The sequence below is a fragment of the Pavona decussata genome, unplaced genomic scaffold (assembly GCF_977016875.1).
Source record: "Pavona decussata unplaced genomic scaffold, jaPavDecu1.1 SCAFFOLD_386, whole genome shotgun sequence".
In the NCBI taxonomy this organism is placed as follows: Eukaryota; Metazoa; Cnidaria; class Anthozoa; order Scleractinia; family Agariciidae; genus Pavona; species Pavona decussata.
Genome location: NW_028145758.1, coordinates 1,387,088 through 1,403,563, shown reverse-complemented (window position 1 = coordinate 1,403,563; position 16,476 = coordinate 1,387,088). Strand labels below are relative to the sequence as shown.

The following is a 16,476-nucleotide window of genomic DNA, read 5'->3' as shown; positions in this document are numbered from 1 at the left end:
AAAGGGTAATTCCCACCTTCGTGATTGTGGTGTATCGAATGGAAATTCCTGTTTTCCATGCCTTTTACGGTCATTCATTTTGCCGCAACCAAAATGGCGGGTTCTTTGCGGCGTCAACGGAACGCCAAATGAAATGCTTTCTCTCCAAACGGAAATGTTCCGAACTACTTCGTAAACAGTGTACGTATCAACAACAAATCCCAAACGAAGACTTTTTTCAAGTCCAAACAAGTCAACTTTCTAAGAAGTTGACTTGTGGAAAGTCTAATCAAACACGGGTTGATTGCCGTTCCCTTCCTCCAACCTGGAAAAACAACGCCATATTCCATCTCAAGCGGTACTAGCAGAAATAGAATTTTGAAAGAGTTCTCTTAATAATTCCTAAAAGGGAGTCAATGAGTAAAAATGTGGCATCAGTCGAAGTCTTTCAATAAAGTTATTTCAGTAACTGCTTTTTTTAGAATAGAATAAAAAAAAAAAAATCAGACAATTGTTTGGGAGGCTACGTTTTTAATTTAACTCCAAATTTGGGATTAAAACAATTTTATGAAATCAGAGCTGCAGCGTAAGAGTTCAAGTTGCCCTCGACTGACAGTTAACTCTCTGTCAAGTGAAAATGATTCAGCAACGTGCCTGAGTTGGCAATCAGAGTTCAGCGGTTTTGTCAATGCGTCGTGCGCCGCACACACATTAGGGAACTTAAGCAACGACGACGGCAACAGCAACGAGAACGCCACAAAACAGTAGGTTTGATGAGTAAAAATAATCGCTCTGCACGTGCGTTATATGTTTTTGTATATTTCTTTGCCGGCATCAGTAAAACAGCAACGTGAAATGACCAAATTTAGGGTTTTGTGGAGAACGTGAGCACACGACGGTGAATTTTTCATTTTCCTTCCTTACTTGAACGCTGTTCCTATCAATTTAGTTCCCGGATAATTCGGCCACATTGTAGAAGGTGAATCAGTTGGAATAATCACGAAGTAATAGAAGTAACGCGAGGTTATATTTTCAAGTGACGTTTTCGTTGCCGCTGCCGTCGTCGTTGCTTAAGTTCCCTATTGTAGTCAACCGGCGCTGATTGGCTGAAAGCAGTGAGATAAGAATGAAGTGGAGATAAACAGTATTCCAAATCATGCCACCATATTTATTGATGTCTCTTGTAAAGATGAAATGCATCTCTGCTATTTACACGTGACATTCATTCGTTGGCAATATTATACCAGTAAAAGCCGCAATAAATTCTATTATTAAAGATTGACTCATTGGATAACGCGGTTCCAGAGTTTGGATTGGTTTTGCGACCATGGTACAGAGCCATTATACCATGCCCACAAATATGGGAAGAGTAAGCGTCAGGGGGAAAAGAAAATATCGCTAAATCAGCAAGATTTAGCTAGTTTTTCGTGGAAGTTTTCTTACCGCCCCTTTCTTCGAAAATTATTTCGGCAAAAAAAAAACAACAACAACAACAACAACAACAAAAAAACAACAGCTTTTCACGATAAAGAAAGTAACTTACTTAAAAACAGAACTCAAGGAATTCGGCAACTAAATAGTACAAGCTTTGCTTTACGTTACTCTATCGTCAGTTATGGCCGGGCCACTTCGATCAGAACTTGCTCTACACAGTGTGTTCTTGTCTCGTTACTCTTTCGTCTGACTTTTTTTCAGGAAATAACAGTTCGAATGCGTCGTGAATCTCCGCAATCATGTCTGTAGTTGTCATGTTTCGCTTGTACTTTGCAAAAGCCATTCGGTTGCAGGTTCTTGTGAGTGCGCAGGCGCCAAAGGCTGCTACCAAGGTTCGACCATATGCGCATGCTCTGTAAGTAGAATAGAAATTTGTCCGGGTTGTGTTGACCAGATTTCTGTGCGTGTCTTTTAGTTTACAAACTATAGATAATTCTCCTTTCTCGCTTGCAAAGTTCATGTTTAATCCTTATAAGCGGGCCACTACTGTTGCAAAAATTTCTCGCATCAAAACAGAACACCCATAGATTTTCTAACATCTGAATTTCATTGAAGTACTATCGATACATGTATTACTTTTTAAGATCATCTTAAAATTACTGAGCCAAACGTGTACATTCAACATGAGCTTTTTATTTTGCCAAGAGAAAGAGAATGAAATATTTCGAGATAAAACGCCTTAATTAACAGGTTTCACTACTGTAAGCGTGTTGTTTCCTTAACATCAATGCATTTCTGCCGGAAACGAAATTAAAAATTTAAATAACACTTTAGGGGCGTACTTTTTTTTGCCCATTTAGAAATAAGACCACTTCCGATGTCACGGGCTCACCTCCCATTGTTTCTTTGATAGAGTGTGCTGTTCAATATCCAAAACGCCTTTCTCAGGCCGGGCAACAAATCAGAAGAAGGTGAACACGATGTTGAACTTAGTTGTTTCCTTGGTTTGAAGTTTGCAAGAGCGGCTTTACAAAACTTTAAGTTAGATTCGCTCAAAATGTACGAAATACATTTCTGAGTGAATTAAACTCAATCAGATTTGTAAAACAGCTGTCGCAAGCTTCAAATCAATCTTACAAACACAGAATGCCACAGTTTTGTCACATTCTTGACCTCATTCTTGACCGGTTTTTTTTTTAACAAATGGTAAACGGTTCAGTGTGCACTTCTGAGTTTTATTATTGATTCAACCGACATTGTAATACTCCCCAATTATAATCATGGTGCATTGAATATTCGTCGTCCTTAGTCAACAGATATCCTGCGATATACGTAATTTCGCGTGTCGGGGAGAAAAATGGCAAAATAAAGATCGTCTCTAGCTTTTCTCTTATGAAACTGTGCTTTGTTATCAATGTGTTGAATAATAAAACAAATTATCCTGCTCAGTTTTGTGGAATATCCCCTGATTTTAGTCATCTCGGCCAACGACCTATCAAGGATATTCCACAGGATAATTGTTAAACGGATGCATCCAGGAAGCTGCTAACCCGGGGGGGTACTCCCTTATATGGGTTATATAGGTATGTGCCGCGCCAAAAGGTATGGTTTTTCAGCCGCTTTGGTCATAAATTGGGTATCGATTTTAGCCATTTTGCCGCCATTTTAGCAATAAATAGGGTATCAATTTTTGCACTCTAGTCTTGAATTCGTTTTTTTTTTCTTTTTGAAGAAGCTACTTCTTCATCATGATGTTTACAGCAACTGTGTACGTGCCGCAACGGCTTGTCATGCGCTCCAGTCACGTGCTGGACCCAGGGGTTTTTGAACTGAAGTTGACCAGACACTATCAGGTCATAAATAGGGTATAAAATTTTTGGTCAGGTCATAAATAGGGTAGGGAAAATCGCAGATTTTGGTCATAAATAGGGTAAGGGTTTGGGGAAGCGGGCCGCACACCCCCAATCCATTGTTTTTGGGAGTACCCCCCCCCCCCCCCCCCCCTGGGCTGCTAAGCTCGAAAGAAGCGTAAGAGTTAGCGACGCTTGCTTTTTGTGTTTAGCAAATCTTCCAAGTGCATCACTGAATAACTCAATAGTACACCCTAGAGCCGTTTACCATTTGTTTTTATAACATAATCTAAACAGAGAAATAAAATTTGTGTTTAGTACAGTTATTGATGTGTATTAGACACAAATCCCGCTTTACACACAGTTATCAGAAAAAACACTTTTTGGCTTAATCCTGTTTATTGTTATTTTCCACCTGCAAGTCGATTGCCAGAGGACATATTTTGACGCTAATCTGAATGCATTTTCTTTTGTTCAAAACGAAGGTAAAAACCCCTAAATATCGCCGGAAAGGCTTTCTTTTCTTCCATAACGGACACAGCTATTTAAAAGCACAATGCACCACATAAAGAATGGTATGACTGTGCCGCCACCCATGATCCCAACATCCACTTCGACCCGTGATCAATGATCCAGTGGCGACCGACCCATTTTCCCGCCACCCAAAATGAGCGCGAAAAGCATTTGCGGGTGGTCGGCTGCTTTGGCGTATTTGCTATGAACGACTGCGGTCGAAAAGAGTCGCGTTTGAAACCAGCAAAACATCTCGAAATATTTCATTCTCTGGTAAGTTATTTATTTCATTCGAGTATGTAGAACCGATAAGACATGATTTTTAGCCCTTCTCTGCAAGTTCTGTCGACTTTCCTACTTGATTTCAATTTCTGCTTCGGTCAGCAAATTCTGATTTAGCGGCTACGCTGACCACAGCGGCTTGTTATAGCCGCAGTTAAGAACATAAGCTTAACCAAATTATTCTTTCGGTAGCATCTAGACCTTACTCAATTTTTAGGAAGATTTTTCAGCACAGTTTATGTTGTGCGTACGGCTTCTAGGGTTTACAAGATGAACACCGTTCGTAAACTCAGATAAAAAGTTCCCGTTTATTTATGGACGGATTTTTGGAGAAATGAGACTATTCTGTTTTGGGGTTTACGTATACCTGTAGATCAAGAGCTTTTTACATCAAATAATTATGAATATTTGGTTTTTCATGTGAAGGAGAAAAGCCGGTCAGTTCCCAAAGCTACCCTGAATTCATTGAATGAACAAACAACGTCAGCCACTATCAAGGAATTCATATGCATGTTGTCACCTCAACTGACAAAGGGCATACTTTTTACAACAAAACTGCCCTTAGCAGCCTTTGAATCAATTAAGGCAATTAACTGGTAGTATTTTAACCACAGAAAATTTCATACAAATTGAAATATATACCTCTCTTCTTTGCTCATTTTCTTGAATGCCATCTCTGCCCAGTGGAAAAATACCCCCATGGACCCCGAGAGGAGGTCCCCTTGTCCTCCACACCGTCTGTTGCTACCTTCTGTTGCACAGTGAACCACTAAACCGGCAGAATTGGAAATAAAATGACTTATCAAACTGAATGATGAGGTCCTTAACAAGAGGACTAGCCCCAGTTTGGTGGATAACTTTATCAAGTGGACAAGTCGCTATCCAGCAGATTCAGCAGTAAAATGTACTAGTTGAAGGACATTTTATCCGCTGGATATTAAAGTTTTCCACTCTTTGAACAAACAGGCCAAAACTATAAGAAGTGAAACCAGTGATGAACTGGAGAGTGTGTACTTTGGTGAAAACCTCAGTAATGCTTTAGACATGGTAAAATTGAAAATTGGTTTTCTTTGGCTGGACAAGAAGATGCTGCAGTACAGGCGTTGTATTATGAGATAGTTTAAAGTATTTAAAGTATTTTAATCTTTGTCAATATGACAACAGTCCATCAAAGCTAGATGAAAGAATCAACGCCGTCAACTACAAATAAGTAAAACTTATTGATTTAATTATTTAATTTTTTTTAATTTCTCACCATCCTTTCCATCTGCAAGGATGTCCTCATGTCCTTTCCGGCATATTGTGACACCACCTAACTCTCGGCATAACTGTGTCACGTGACTTGAACAGTCTATAGATGGATCAGGATCACGACCAAACTAGGAAAGTTACACATAATCAGGGTAAACAACGCAGGTCTGGCTTTGGCAAATGTTCTAAATTTCCTATTTCTTTGCCTCCACCTACAAAATCTGGTATATTGGGTGACCATTAGTCACCAACAATCCAAAAAATTAAGTGAAAAAAGAATGGAAAAAAAAGAATGAACAAGAACAATGCACACACATGTTTCCAAGTCAGCTAAGAACAGTTTTTATGTTTCTGATGCGGGGCAAGAGATTGTGAAATTTGAAATCTGATGACAAAGCAGACAGCAACAATTTTATATGATTGTGGTCCATTGCTTCTGTTTCATAAAAATTATGTATTTTACCAATTGTGACTTGATCTGTAACAAATATATTCCTTGTTCTATGTCCTCTCACAAACAAAACTTAACTTTGTGCATGTTAGGGTTTGCATGTAAAATGTTAGTCCACTGGAGATAATCATTAGCTTGAAAAACCAGAACTTACCAATGTGTTGTATAGTCTTGAAAATTCCATAGCATTTGGTGTAAGAATTGCTTTGTGGTAATTCTTGATTATTTCAGGGTAAGATGTTACCATAAAAAGTCCATCCTAAAGAAATGATAAGAGTGTTATACAAGAAAATAACGACAATATTAGTAAAACTGTAACGAACTGGGATGTACCCTTGTAGCTAGTTGAAGCCAAAGATAGTAGTTTTTATAATTTGTACAATAACAAGGTTGTATGCAAACTTAAACAATTTGGACTTGTTCAAAGTTATGAAAACCAAATGGTAAGCAAGTACATTCACAACAACAACAACAACACAAAAACAATATTTAAATAAGCCACTGCAGACCTATTTTTTCTCATAATTGTGGTAAACTAAGTCATGTAAGTCCACTGGGATTCACAAACTGAGATGAAAATGACTGTCTCCTAGTTTCTTCAGACTCTGAACAACAATAATTATGTAATGATGGACAATGTAATGAAAAACATGGAAAAGAAAACTCCCAAAGATAATCTGCCATTCAAAGCATCAGTAAATAGACAATTCTATCTTTGAAAGAAAATTTTACAGAAAACATCTAAGTGATGTTGCAATATTTGCTGCAAATGAAAGTAGAAATCTAATGGTGATTGAAAACCATTAAGAAAGGCAAAGTGAGTGCATGTTGAGGTGACTGATACACTGTGGCACTTTAGAGTGCTTCAGGTTTTTACAGTTTTCTTGTCATTCTTTTTTAAGAAATGATATTCTAAATTTATTTGGATACAAACAGAATGATATTCTTCATGAAATCCTCTTCTCACTTTGTTTTACAGTTAAATTTAAATCTGTTGTTTATCATGTCATGTAATAAATGTCTGTAGTTTCATCATTTCATTTGCAATCTTTTGATCCCATTTGTGCCAGAGTAAAAACAGCTGGTGGCGAAAGGGTGTTGGTATAACCTCACTCAGTAAACTTCAAATGAAAACCTCCCTTGCCTGAACTGGGCTTCAGTGGGTGATTTATTTAATGAACTTATCTGACAGGTCTTACACACACAGTGATGACTGGGTGAGGAGTTATTCCCAGTCGTTATTAGAATGATAATACAAAAGAGTATACTCAACTGCATCTATGACGAGGAGTTTTCCCTGTTCCTTTGCAAGTTCAAGCACACCCTGTGGAAAAAACAGACAACAATGAGTCCTACTGGTCCACGCTAATCTTTCAACTTGTTCAACTTGGCCAACTCGAGTTCTGCTTTTTTTTAATCTAGAGTTGGAGTTTTAGGTTTTGGTTCTTGAGTCTCTCTATCTCAAGATTGGAATCTACTGATGATGCTGGGGATTCCTAGGGTTTGGTGGATGCTGTGAGCTCCCTAGTGGATTTCACAGATGTTCACTTTTTGGATTTCTTTGAACGAGCACCAGCTTTATTGTAATCATCACTGAGTAATTTCGAAGACCCCATCAACTGGGTCAAATAGTCCAAATCATAGATATAATCATCTTTGTCTAACCTGTGAGCCATGAGGAGAGACTTCCAGTGAGGGAAAATAGAAAAGACTGGGGACTAGCTGCAGGAATCTGGAGGATAACTGGAATTCGGAGCTTCGGTCTTCAGCTTGTATTGAAATTGTGATGCAGGCAAGTTAACATTATAGGGTCAAATTTAAGAGTCAACTCTTGGTATTTCATCCAGGAAAACCAAGTGTATAGATGGGCCTTCTTTGCATGGTACTGTAGGTGAGTACATGTGTATATATATATAAGCATGTATGAATATTGAATTCACCTTAACATTTTCAATGATAGTTGGATTTCTTCCCATTCCTGGGCCAATTACAAGGCAATGAAGTCTTGGCAGCCAGTCTTTGACCTCTTTCACTGCTGTTTTTCTATCCCTAAAGGCAAAATGCAGCAAATTATTTTTATTTGTTTGTTTGCAAATAATAATAATAATAATAATAATAATAATAATAATAATAATAATAATAATTAATAATTTGTATTGCGCTCGTTTCATGTGGAAATGCTCACCCGCGCATAACAATGACACAAATTAAAGAAAAATACATATGAGTTTACAGTATATCATTCTCAAACCACTATAGTACTAATAGTACAAATATTATTTTATATAAGTATGAAAGTGCCTGTAGAAATTCTCTGCTTGTTATCTATAATGTCCTTTCTCTTCCAATTACAATGAAATCCTGCTAGTAAGGTCAGCAATGGTCTGTACCTGAACATTAGTTTTGAAACATTAACTAGGTATTTTCTTTAACAAGGTTTCAACAGCATTAAAGTGTACTAACTTTTATTTGGGGAAGAACAAAAATTATTGTTTCATTGTTTAAACAAGGTAAAATATCAAAATATTTGTTTAACAAGGTGGTGAAGAGGCAGATTTCCACTTTAACAACTAAGAAAGCATCTCTCATTTTACATCTTGAAAACAATACTTACAACACTGGATGAACAATGAGTTCAGGGCTGTATGATTTTATTACTGTAGCTGCATCATTGGTACAGAAAACATGAGACAAATCGGCACCCTGAAGAAATCAAGAAGTAAAGTAGAAATTCATTCTGTTGTTAATGCAACTAACAGATGAAATAATTAATTTTATCCTTAGCAATAAGAAAGGCACATAAAATTTGGTTTCTAAAATCTTCTCGACTTGAACAATATTTTTTGTTACCTGGTATAATTAAAAAAAATACATTCATAAACTTACAGCTTTCAGTGCTGAAATTGCTGCAAAATAAGGAGCACCAGTATACCTGGAAAAAACATGGAAAAAGGAAATAAACTTGGGTATTCTTAACCCTGGATTTGAGCTTAATCAACTGAGCCACGGTGAAAAATACAATAGATGTCCATTTGAAATTAAGGTGCAAACAAAAACACCCATAACAATGACTGAAGTGAGTTGTAATAATATTATTGTCTCATTATTAGAGTATTTTAATAGAGCAGCCAGGCCTCTTTTAGCCATGAAGCAAGGGTAAGTCAATGGATATCTGAATTAAATTTAATGGGAACAGCTGATGCCAAAATGACCTGGCATTCATTTTTGTCAAACTTGCTTGGCGCATTTTTTAGTCTGGCTTAATTTAGGGGCATAGATTAAACTAGAAACTGCTATGCTGATATGCACTAAAAAATAAAGCTTATGATAAAATTAATAGAAGCTGATCTGGGTGATGGTAATCAGTTGGAACAGAAACTAAGATTGACAGCCCTGGTAGGTGATCAAGCCCTGTCCGGTCGTTTCGCTACAAAGTCGTTTCGCTGCAAATAGAAGTCGATTCGCTGCACATGTAAAGTCGTTTCGCTTCAGTGAAGTCGTTTCACTACAAAGTCGTTTCGCTACAGAATTAAACTCGAGTTTTCCTAAAGTTCTTGATCGATGGAATCATTTGTATTACCCAGTTTCCCAAAGGTCAATAATGTTAGCTTTCGTATGTAACATGTAATATCTTCGGTTTAAATTTGAAGTATTCTATTGAACAAATTATCTCAAGCGGACTCGATCGATGGATTTGTGTTACCCAGTTTTCTCGCGGCCAAATAAGAACAAAGTTAGTCTTCGTTTGTAATATGTTCGGTGAAAATTTGAAGACCTTTTGAACTGGTTTTCTGCACATGCATGGTCATCTTTTCTAACGAACGCGTTGATGGTCAGCAGCTGCGTGAAAGGGTGACGAACCAGCTTAAACGTACCATCGATGTACCAGGTTTTGGCTCTACTTAGGTGAACCAGCTGTAGTGGGTAGTGCTAAATAAATGTTGTCTGTAAAGATACAGGATCCCTGGATTTCTTATCTCGTGAATTAATGCTTCTGCTATTGCATCTCGCTGCGTGAGGATTGCACGGATTTGAGTGTCTAGCAGATCGTCATCTTTGCAAAGCTTATCATTGTTGTCTCTAGCTTTCTCGAGAGAGCTATAGGTTCGTTGTAGCACTGTCTTTTAGCGCTCTGAGTTGCTTCTTATCTGAAAACAGCTATTGTGTTCTTAGAGCTGACAACGCTCTTGTGAGTTGCTAGGACGTTGGTGTATTTCTTTTGGCGAGTGTCTAATGTTGTTTCTCATACAATACTTCAGTTTCGAATTCTTGGAATCTCATCATAAGCTAACATGTTAAAATGGGGTTAAGACGTCGCCAAAGAATCCAACAATATTTTATTGTTTCAAGAACTGTTTATATTGCTTTTCGTGAATTTAAACAGTGAGTTATGCAATTTGCTATTGAAGTGAAATATTTATCAATTGTGAATAACACTGAATAAACGTTTAAACCATTTCAATCTGAAAAAACGAAGATCTTCCTAAAAGAACGAAGATTTGCGAAAAAATCGCGAAGAAAACGAAGACCGTGGGTACCCATAGAGAGGCTCCATATTTGTATTTCTTGATCGAAGGGATAATATGCGCCTGAGTTGTAGTTGAAGTCTCACATGTATTTATAGTCTCTTTAGTCTTGATAAATAAACTAAACCAACATCAAATCGCCTTGTTCTACTGCCAAACCGGAAACGAGAAGCGAGCGACTTTTAGAAAGTATGGAGGTTTGGGTACGTACGTTTCATTCTCACGGACGTCTAGGTATGTACGTTTCAATTACAACGGATGTTTGTGTTCGGTCAAGCCGTGTTATTATGAAAGGCTTGTTAAGCTAATATATACGTTATAGTATTTTGTAACGAAACGACCTCGAGTATCATGAGGTTGTAACGAATCGACTTAACATGTGCAGCGAATCGACTTATATTTGCAGCGAATCGACTTGAAGCGAAACGACTTTGTAGCGAAACGACCGTAAACCGATCAAGCACACAGTCAGCCACATTATAAATACTGTACACACCGCTATATGGTCAGGTGTCACACACACATGCATATGTCCGAGCATAGGTCGGATGTTGTGATAAATTTACAGTGAAATAATTTTTTCCCCACACTACATTTATGGATCAATTTAAGAGTTGTTATCTATATCAGACTTACTCTTGACACCCTCCAATCACTCCTATTCTCCCCAGCTGTCCTTTGTGAGCACTGTCTACAAGCCCAGGGATAGTCCCGCGTACTAATTCCGGGCAGCTGCACTGCTTCTTTGCAGGCGGCCTACCAAACGTAGCATCTGTTGACGATCTGAACCGACTATCGGCCTGTTGCTCGCCACCAGCGAAAGTGCTACGTCTCATTGCCATTACAGGACGAAAACTGGTGACCTTCACACCGATCAAATACTTTTTTACGACATGAAAGGGGATGGTACCAACTGATCCGCCCATAAAGACATCAATGTGCAAGGCGTTTCTCTTTGGAATAATCCTGATCGCGTGAGACTTGGGTACCACTAAATATGAAACCGCAAGCCCACTTGATCGCTTTTTCAAGCACGTTTTTAAAATGGCGGCTTTGATTCGAGTTCCCGTAGTGTGATTTTAGCACCTTTCAGCATGGCTTTACTTGATCCAAATTTGTATTCAGGGAATGTTCTGGTTGTCGGAGATGGTAATTTTTCATTTACTGTTTGTTTAGCATCTGCGTTATCAGATACATCGGTTAAAATCACAGCAACTTCATTGGATTCGCGCGCCGTCTTAGAAAACAATGATTTCGCTGTTGAAAATATTGCTAAAATATCTGCTTCTGAAAACGTAGAGATTTTACACGAAGTAGATGCAACGGATCTTTCCCGAACATTTGGTTCTAGAATTTTTGATCGAGTTATTTTCAACTTTCCGCACGTTGGTGGGAAATCGAACATTGGGAAATCTAGAGAGCTGTTGGAGCGGTTCTTTGCCAGTGCAGCGAATCATGTCGAGCCAGAGAAAGGAGATATCTGTGTGAGCCTGTGCCAAGGTCAGGGAGGAACACCTTTAGACAATCCCAGAAGAGAGCTGGGAAACACTTGGCAAGTTGTTTATCAAGCTGCTAACCCAGGTGGAAATCTTATTAAGATCTTAGTAAGATCTTATTAAGTTTCTTATCAAGATTCTTATTAAGAATCTTATTTAAGAATCTTACAAGAATCTTACAAGATCTTGTCACAAGATTCTTACAAGATCTTACAAGATTCTTACAAGATCTTGTAAGATCTTATAAGATTCTAACAAGATCTTAAAACATTCTTACTTAGATCTTACAGGATTTCATAAGATTCTTACCAAGATCTTATAAGATGTCTTAAGATTCTTGCCAAGATCTTACAAGATTTCATAAGATTCTTACCAAGATCTTACAAGATTTCATAAGATTCTGACCAAGATCTTACAAGATTTCATAAGATTCTTACCAAGATCTTACAAGATTCTTTCCAACATCTTACAAGATTTCGACAAGATCTCTTCAAATGTTTTTCTAAGATATTGTCAGAATCTTACCAATTAAAAATGTAGAAAGTCTTGGGAGATCCATTACCAGGATAAATTGAAGGGCCAAGATTTGATTTTGCTTTTCAAGCAAGCTGCAAAATAGGGAAAAACCTGAAGTGTATACTTAAATTTTCTTTTGGATTGCCCTGACATTTCTGGCAATGACCTACACTGGTTCATTCAAAATTAAACTAGAATCATGTGTTCCTGAGAGTTTGATCACAGCTTGCTTACAATACAAAAACTACATGTACCTAGAAACTGACTTGAGGTGGATATGCTCATAGCACTTAGATTCAAAGGATGGGCCATTGTTAAACCATAACCAACAAGAAAAATCATGTGTGATAACCTTTTTATTGCTAAATCTTGGCTATTGTGAAATAAATTTATCACAACCATCTTCACAAGTTAACATGATGGAAACTTTCATTGACTACAATGCTATATACAGCTGTTTTACAAGGCATATATTCAAGTTCTTGTGATGCATGCTCACAAGATCAACAGCACTATAATTATTATTGTAATCCACAAGAGTGACAGAAACAAACCTTTACCAACAAATGTTCTCTAGACTAGGAAAAAGTTCTACATGTAACTTTTTCTTCTATTTGCATCAATTAATGAAGCACTAATAATAATCTATTTGACTTAATTAATCTGGCAGCTTCAAAGCCTTTCTAAACACTCCAGAGAATTATTATTTGCCAGTATTATTTTCTCAAGAAAGAAGCAACCTTAAAAACATATGAATAAGAGCTTGGTTTCCACTGGTACAATAATGTTCTTTAGTATTAAAAATTAAATAAATAAAAAATAAACATAAAACAAAAAACCCCGATAATTCCTTTCAGTTGCATGTTAAAAGCAAGAAAACATGGAAGCTTGAAATTATCCTGTATGGCCCCTGTGGAGAAAAAAAGAAAAATAATTAAAAACAAAAGAACAAGATATCATTTTTTATGCTATTTTCCTAATTTTTTTGCTAATTTCCTTGCTAAAAAGCTACCAATTAGAACAATAATTATGCCTCCATTGGTCAAATCATCATTACTGTTTGCCTCTGAGCAAATGCTGACAGCAGCCTTCTGTTGGCGTCAAAATGTTGAAACAGTGTTTGTTAGAAGTGTCTCCCTCCCTCCTCCTCCTAAGTAAAGTACAATGGAAGCAATGATGACCTGCACGCCAATTTGCCCAAACAACATTGACCAAGAGGAAAGGGGAGCAGCGTTTCAACAACTATTGAGAGTTTATACTGTTTGCGAGCAGAGCCTTTCAACTTTTCAGCCAAAAAAATGGCACCAATATACAAGAGATACTCAGTGAAGCAACTAAAAACAACAATTATTTGTTTTACAAATGTTGGGGATGGAATGTAGCTGGATTAAGCCACAACCCACTGAAGAGCAGGATTACATCATCATTGTGTGAACCGCACGAGAATGCCACTTTTCAGTTATTTTGCGAGGATTTGTCTAAGCCAATTGCCCATTTACATTTCTTTTATGCTTACAAACTCCAGAGTGTAGGCTGAACCATTTACAATGTACTAAATATTACTATTCCTAATGCAGGTTTGACAAGTTCATAAAAGCCTAATTTATAAGAAAAAATGATTGCATTGATCAAAAGGATTGTAACTTAGTGTTCCCTTTATAATTTACTGCTTGCTGTTTTCAACTATGATATCAAGTACTGATCAAATACTGCCATTATGTAAGTTACAAAATTTTATTTAGTATTATTGTTCCTGAGTAGAATTAGCAGAAGTCACAATTCACAACAAAATTAAATCAGTTAAAATAGATTCCAGCAGTCATAATTATAAGTGACTTTATTGAGCAGGATTTGTTGACTTGACTCTGAAGTTGCAGTCAATGAGTCTCAACCTTGACAACAAAATGGAGATAGGAGTTGAAAATCTACAGTAAAACAGAAAATTGTGCACTTTAAATCAGTTCTTCTAAGTGATCACAGTGACCACTAAGCTGCCATTAACTTTAATTTAGACAATGTTGCAGTGAGCTTCTCACCCATAACAATCTTGTTAGTTCAATTCCTGATGTGAGTAAAATGAGTCATACACTCCACGAAGATCATAAACTGATCTTCACGCCAAATCAAGATCGATCACTCAAGTCTTCAGCTTATACCAACTCTGTCATGATATCAACCTGGCTACAAATTACTCCGCAAAAACGTTTGCAAAGGCTTCATATAAAAACTAAATAGGGAATGACCACCTCAACAATCTTCAAGAAGCAGCATGCATATGTAAATGTCTGTAATTCGCGTGGACGATCACACATTTTCAAGCAGTCTTTCACAAAATAATTGGTAACGAAACTTACCTCTTTCTAAAAAGTGGTTGTCCACAGTTTGCTGCTTGAAGCCATCATTTTTTTTAACTAACAGAGGCAAAATCCAGAGGAAATGTGTGCTGTATACTTGAATCCCGCCTAAAATCTAACATGAAACGGTCTTTTCTCCGAGCCTGCAGTGGCATATCTGCTGACCAAAATGGTGCCCAGTCTTCCCAGACTGAATGAAATCCAAGATGGCTGCCGGTGTTGCTGTGATTCCACGTTTTCTTGCTCATTTTAAAAGCTAGCATTGTGCATGAAAATCGTAGAAATTATGATTTAAAGCATTTTTGTTCTTTCTGGCATTAAATGGAGTTGAGATTCATTAATGCAGGTTTGTAAGTAATAATGTTTTTACAAATGAGTTTCAGTGTAGGACTGTGCATTTAGTTTTTTTTATGCAAATACAATCTGTAAACTGCAAACTGCAAGTCTTAACAGTCATATCTTTTAAGCCTTTGTTTAGAAACACACATGTCTACATAGCGTTTATCAACTTAGAACACTGAAGAAAACAGTATTAAGATGTACAAGATGTCAAAACAAACAACTAAATTTCAAAGAAAGTAAAGAGATTATCACAGTCAGTGTGAGAGTCTTGCTGGCATGCTTATTCTTAGATCCTGTCAAGATTCTTGTAAGATATTATGTGATCTTAATAAAAAATTGAACCAAAGAAGAAGCTTTTGTTTTTGTTTTACAAGATCTTCATAAGAACTGTTTTCAAAAAATCTTATTCTTTATTTATGCTAAGATCTTACAAAGAAGGTGGTAAGATCTTAATCAGAATGGTTGTAAGATCTTGGTACAAATTTCAATTAAGATCTTATTAAGAAAACATTAGGAAATAGGTAAGATCTTATCAAAATATGGTTAAGATCTTATTTTTAATTTATAGTAAGATCTTAACAAGATTCTTGTAAGTTAATTCTTAAGATCTTAACAAGATTGCTAATAAGATCTTGTCACAAATTTTGATAAGATCTTAATAAGAAAATATTAAGAAATGGATAAGATCTTATTAATAGCTGTTTAAGATCTTATTGATTGTTAGGTTGAGGATTTTATCAAGATTCTTACAAGTATCTTACAAGAATTTAGTAAGATCTTGTAAGATCTTATAAGATCTTAAAATGCTGAAGATTGTATAGTTTGTATTAAGATTTTATTAAGAAGTGTTGTAAGATCTTATTACGATATGAAATCTTAACAAGATCTTATTAAGATCTTAGTGTTATTTTCATTCTTACAAGATTCTTACAAGATCTTGTAAGATCTTACAAGATCTTAATAAGATTTCCACCTGGGAAGGCAGGTTAGTTTGATAACTTCTTTGTTATGCCTATACACAGCTGTTGGCAGCTGGCCTGCAAGCTTTTGCTCGCTGCCTGTGTATTATCTATAGTCAGTCACTTAATATAAGTGCCAAAAGTATCGAAAATAATCAATAAAAAAAAAACTTATCCAGGTGCTCATTAGTTCTTAGAAAGCTGCATATTAGTTTACTAAGCATTTTACTCATTTTGTCAAACCACCCTTCAAATTTTATAAATTATTTTGCAGCCTCAGTGCAAGAAAAATAAGTTAATCTTACTTTCATCATTTTGTCTTCTTTTGCTACCTTTAGATCTGATTTTGAATGCTGTTTATCCATTTAGAAGCACAGATTATTTTTCTTACCAAAGTGCAGGATTTCATGGACAGCTTGGTAAAGGTTTCCACACTGTTAATGGGCTAACTCATGTGTTTGTACATGGAATACCACTGGAGGCTGTACCAGATGTGGAGTAAGTTTTTAAGCATGTGCGTAGT

General features: G+C 36.6%; 3 protein-coding genes and 1 long non-coding RNA gene across 4 annotated transcripts in view; 2 read left to right on the top strand and 2 right to left on the bottom strand.

Annotated features, from left to right (window-relative positions):
• Positions 1–1,126: 1,126 nt before the first annotated feature.
• LOC146451549 (ATP-dependent (S)-NAD(P)H-hydrate dehydratase-like) lies at positions 1,127–11,360 on the bottom strand. The gene is made up of 9 exons (XM_085099067.1): positions 10,923–11,360; positions 8,647–8,692; positions 8,375–8,463; positions 7,701–7,809; positions 7,034–7,084; positions 5,915–6,019; positions 5,314–5,437; positions 4,701–4,827; positions 1,127–1,826 (listed from the first exon to the last, which is right to left on the bottom strand). Exons 1-9 carry the CDS (start codon positions 11,210–11,212, stop codon positions 1,625–1,627), a joined length of 1,143 nt encoding a protein of 380 aa, XP_084955193.1. The 5' UTR covers positions 11,213–11,360; the 3' UTR covers positions 1,127–1,624.
• LOC146451545 (uncharacterized) overlaps positions 3,852–16,476 on the top strand; it is a 32,327-nt gene continuing 19,702 nt past the window's right edge. The window contains exon 1 of the mRNA XM_085099027.1: positions 3,852–4,049. Coding sequence (XP_084955153.1) covers positions 3,891–4,049 — 159 coding nt within the window. The 5' untranslated portion in view covers positions 3,852–3,890. The remainder of the gene's footprint in view (positions 4,050–16,476) is intronic.
• Positions 11,280–16,476, top strand: part of LOC146451547 (ferredoxin-fold anticodon-binding domain-containing protein 1-like) — an 11,685-nt gene continuing 6,488 nt past the window's right edge. The window contains exons 1-2 of the mRNA XM_085099039.1: positions 11,280–11,867; positions 16,292–16,451. Of these exons, the coding sequence (XP_084955165.1) occupies positions 11,381–11,867; positions 16,292–16,451 (647 nt within the window). The 5' untranslated portion in view covers positions 11,280–11,380. The remainder of the gene's footprint in view (positions 11,868–16,291; positions 16,452–16,476) is intronic.
• On the bottom strand, positions 12,373–15,308 carry LOC146451548 (uncharacterized). Its single transcript, XR_014860017.1, has 2 exons — positions 14,653–15,308; positions 12,373–13,208 (listed from the first exon to the last, which is right to left on the bottom strand). It is a non-coding gene; the product is annotated as an uncharacterized LOC146451548 (long non-coding RNA).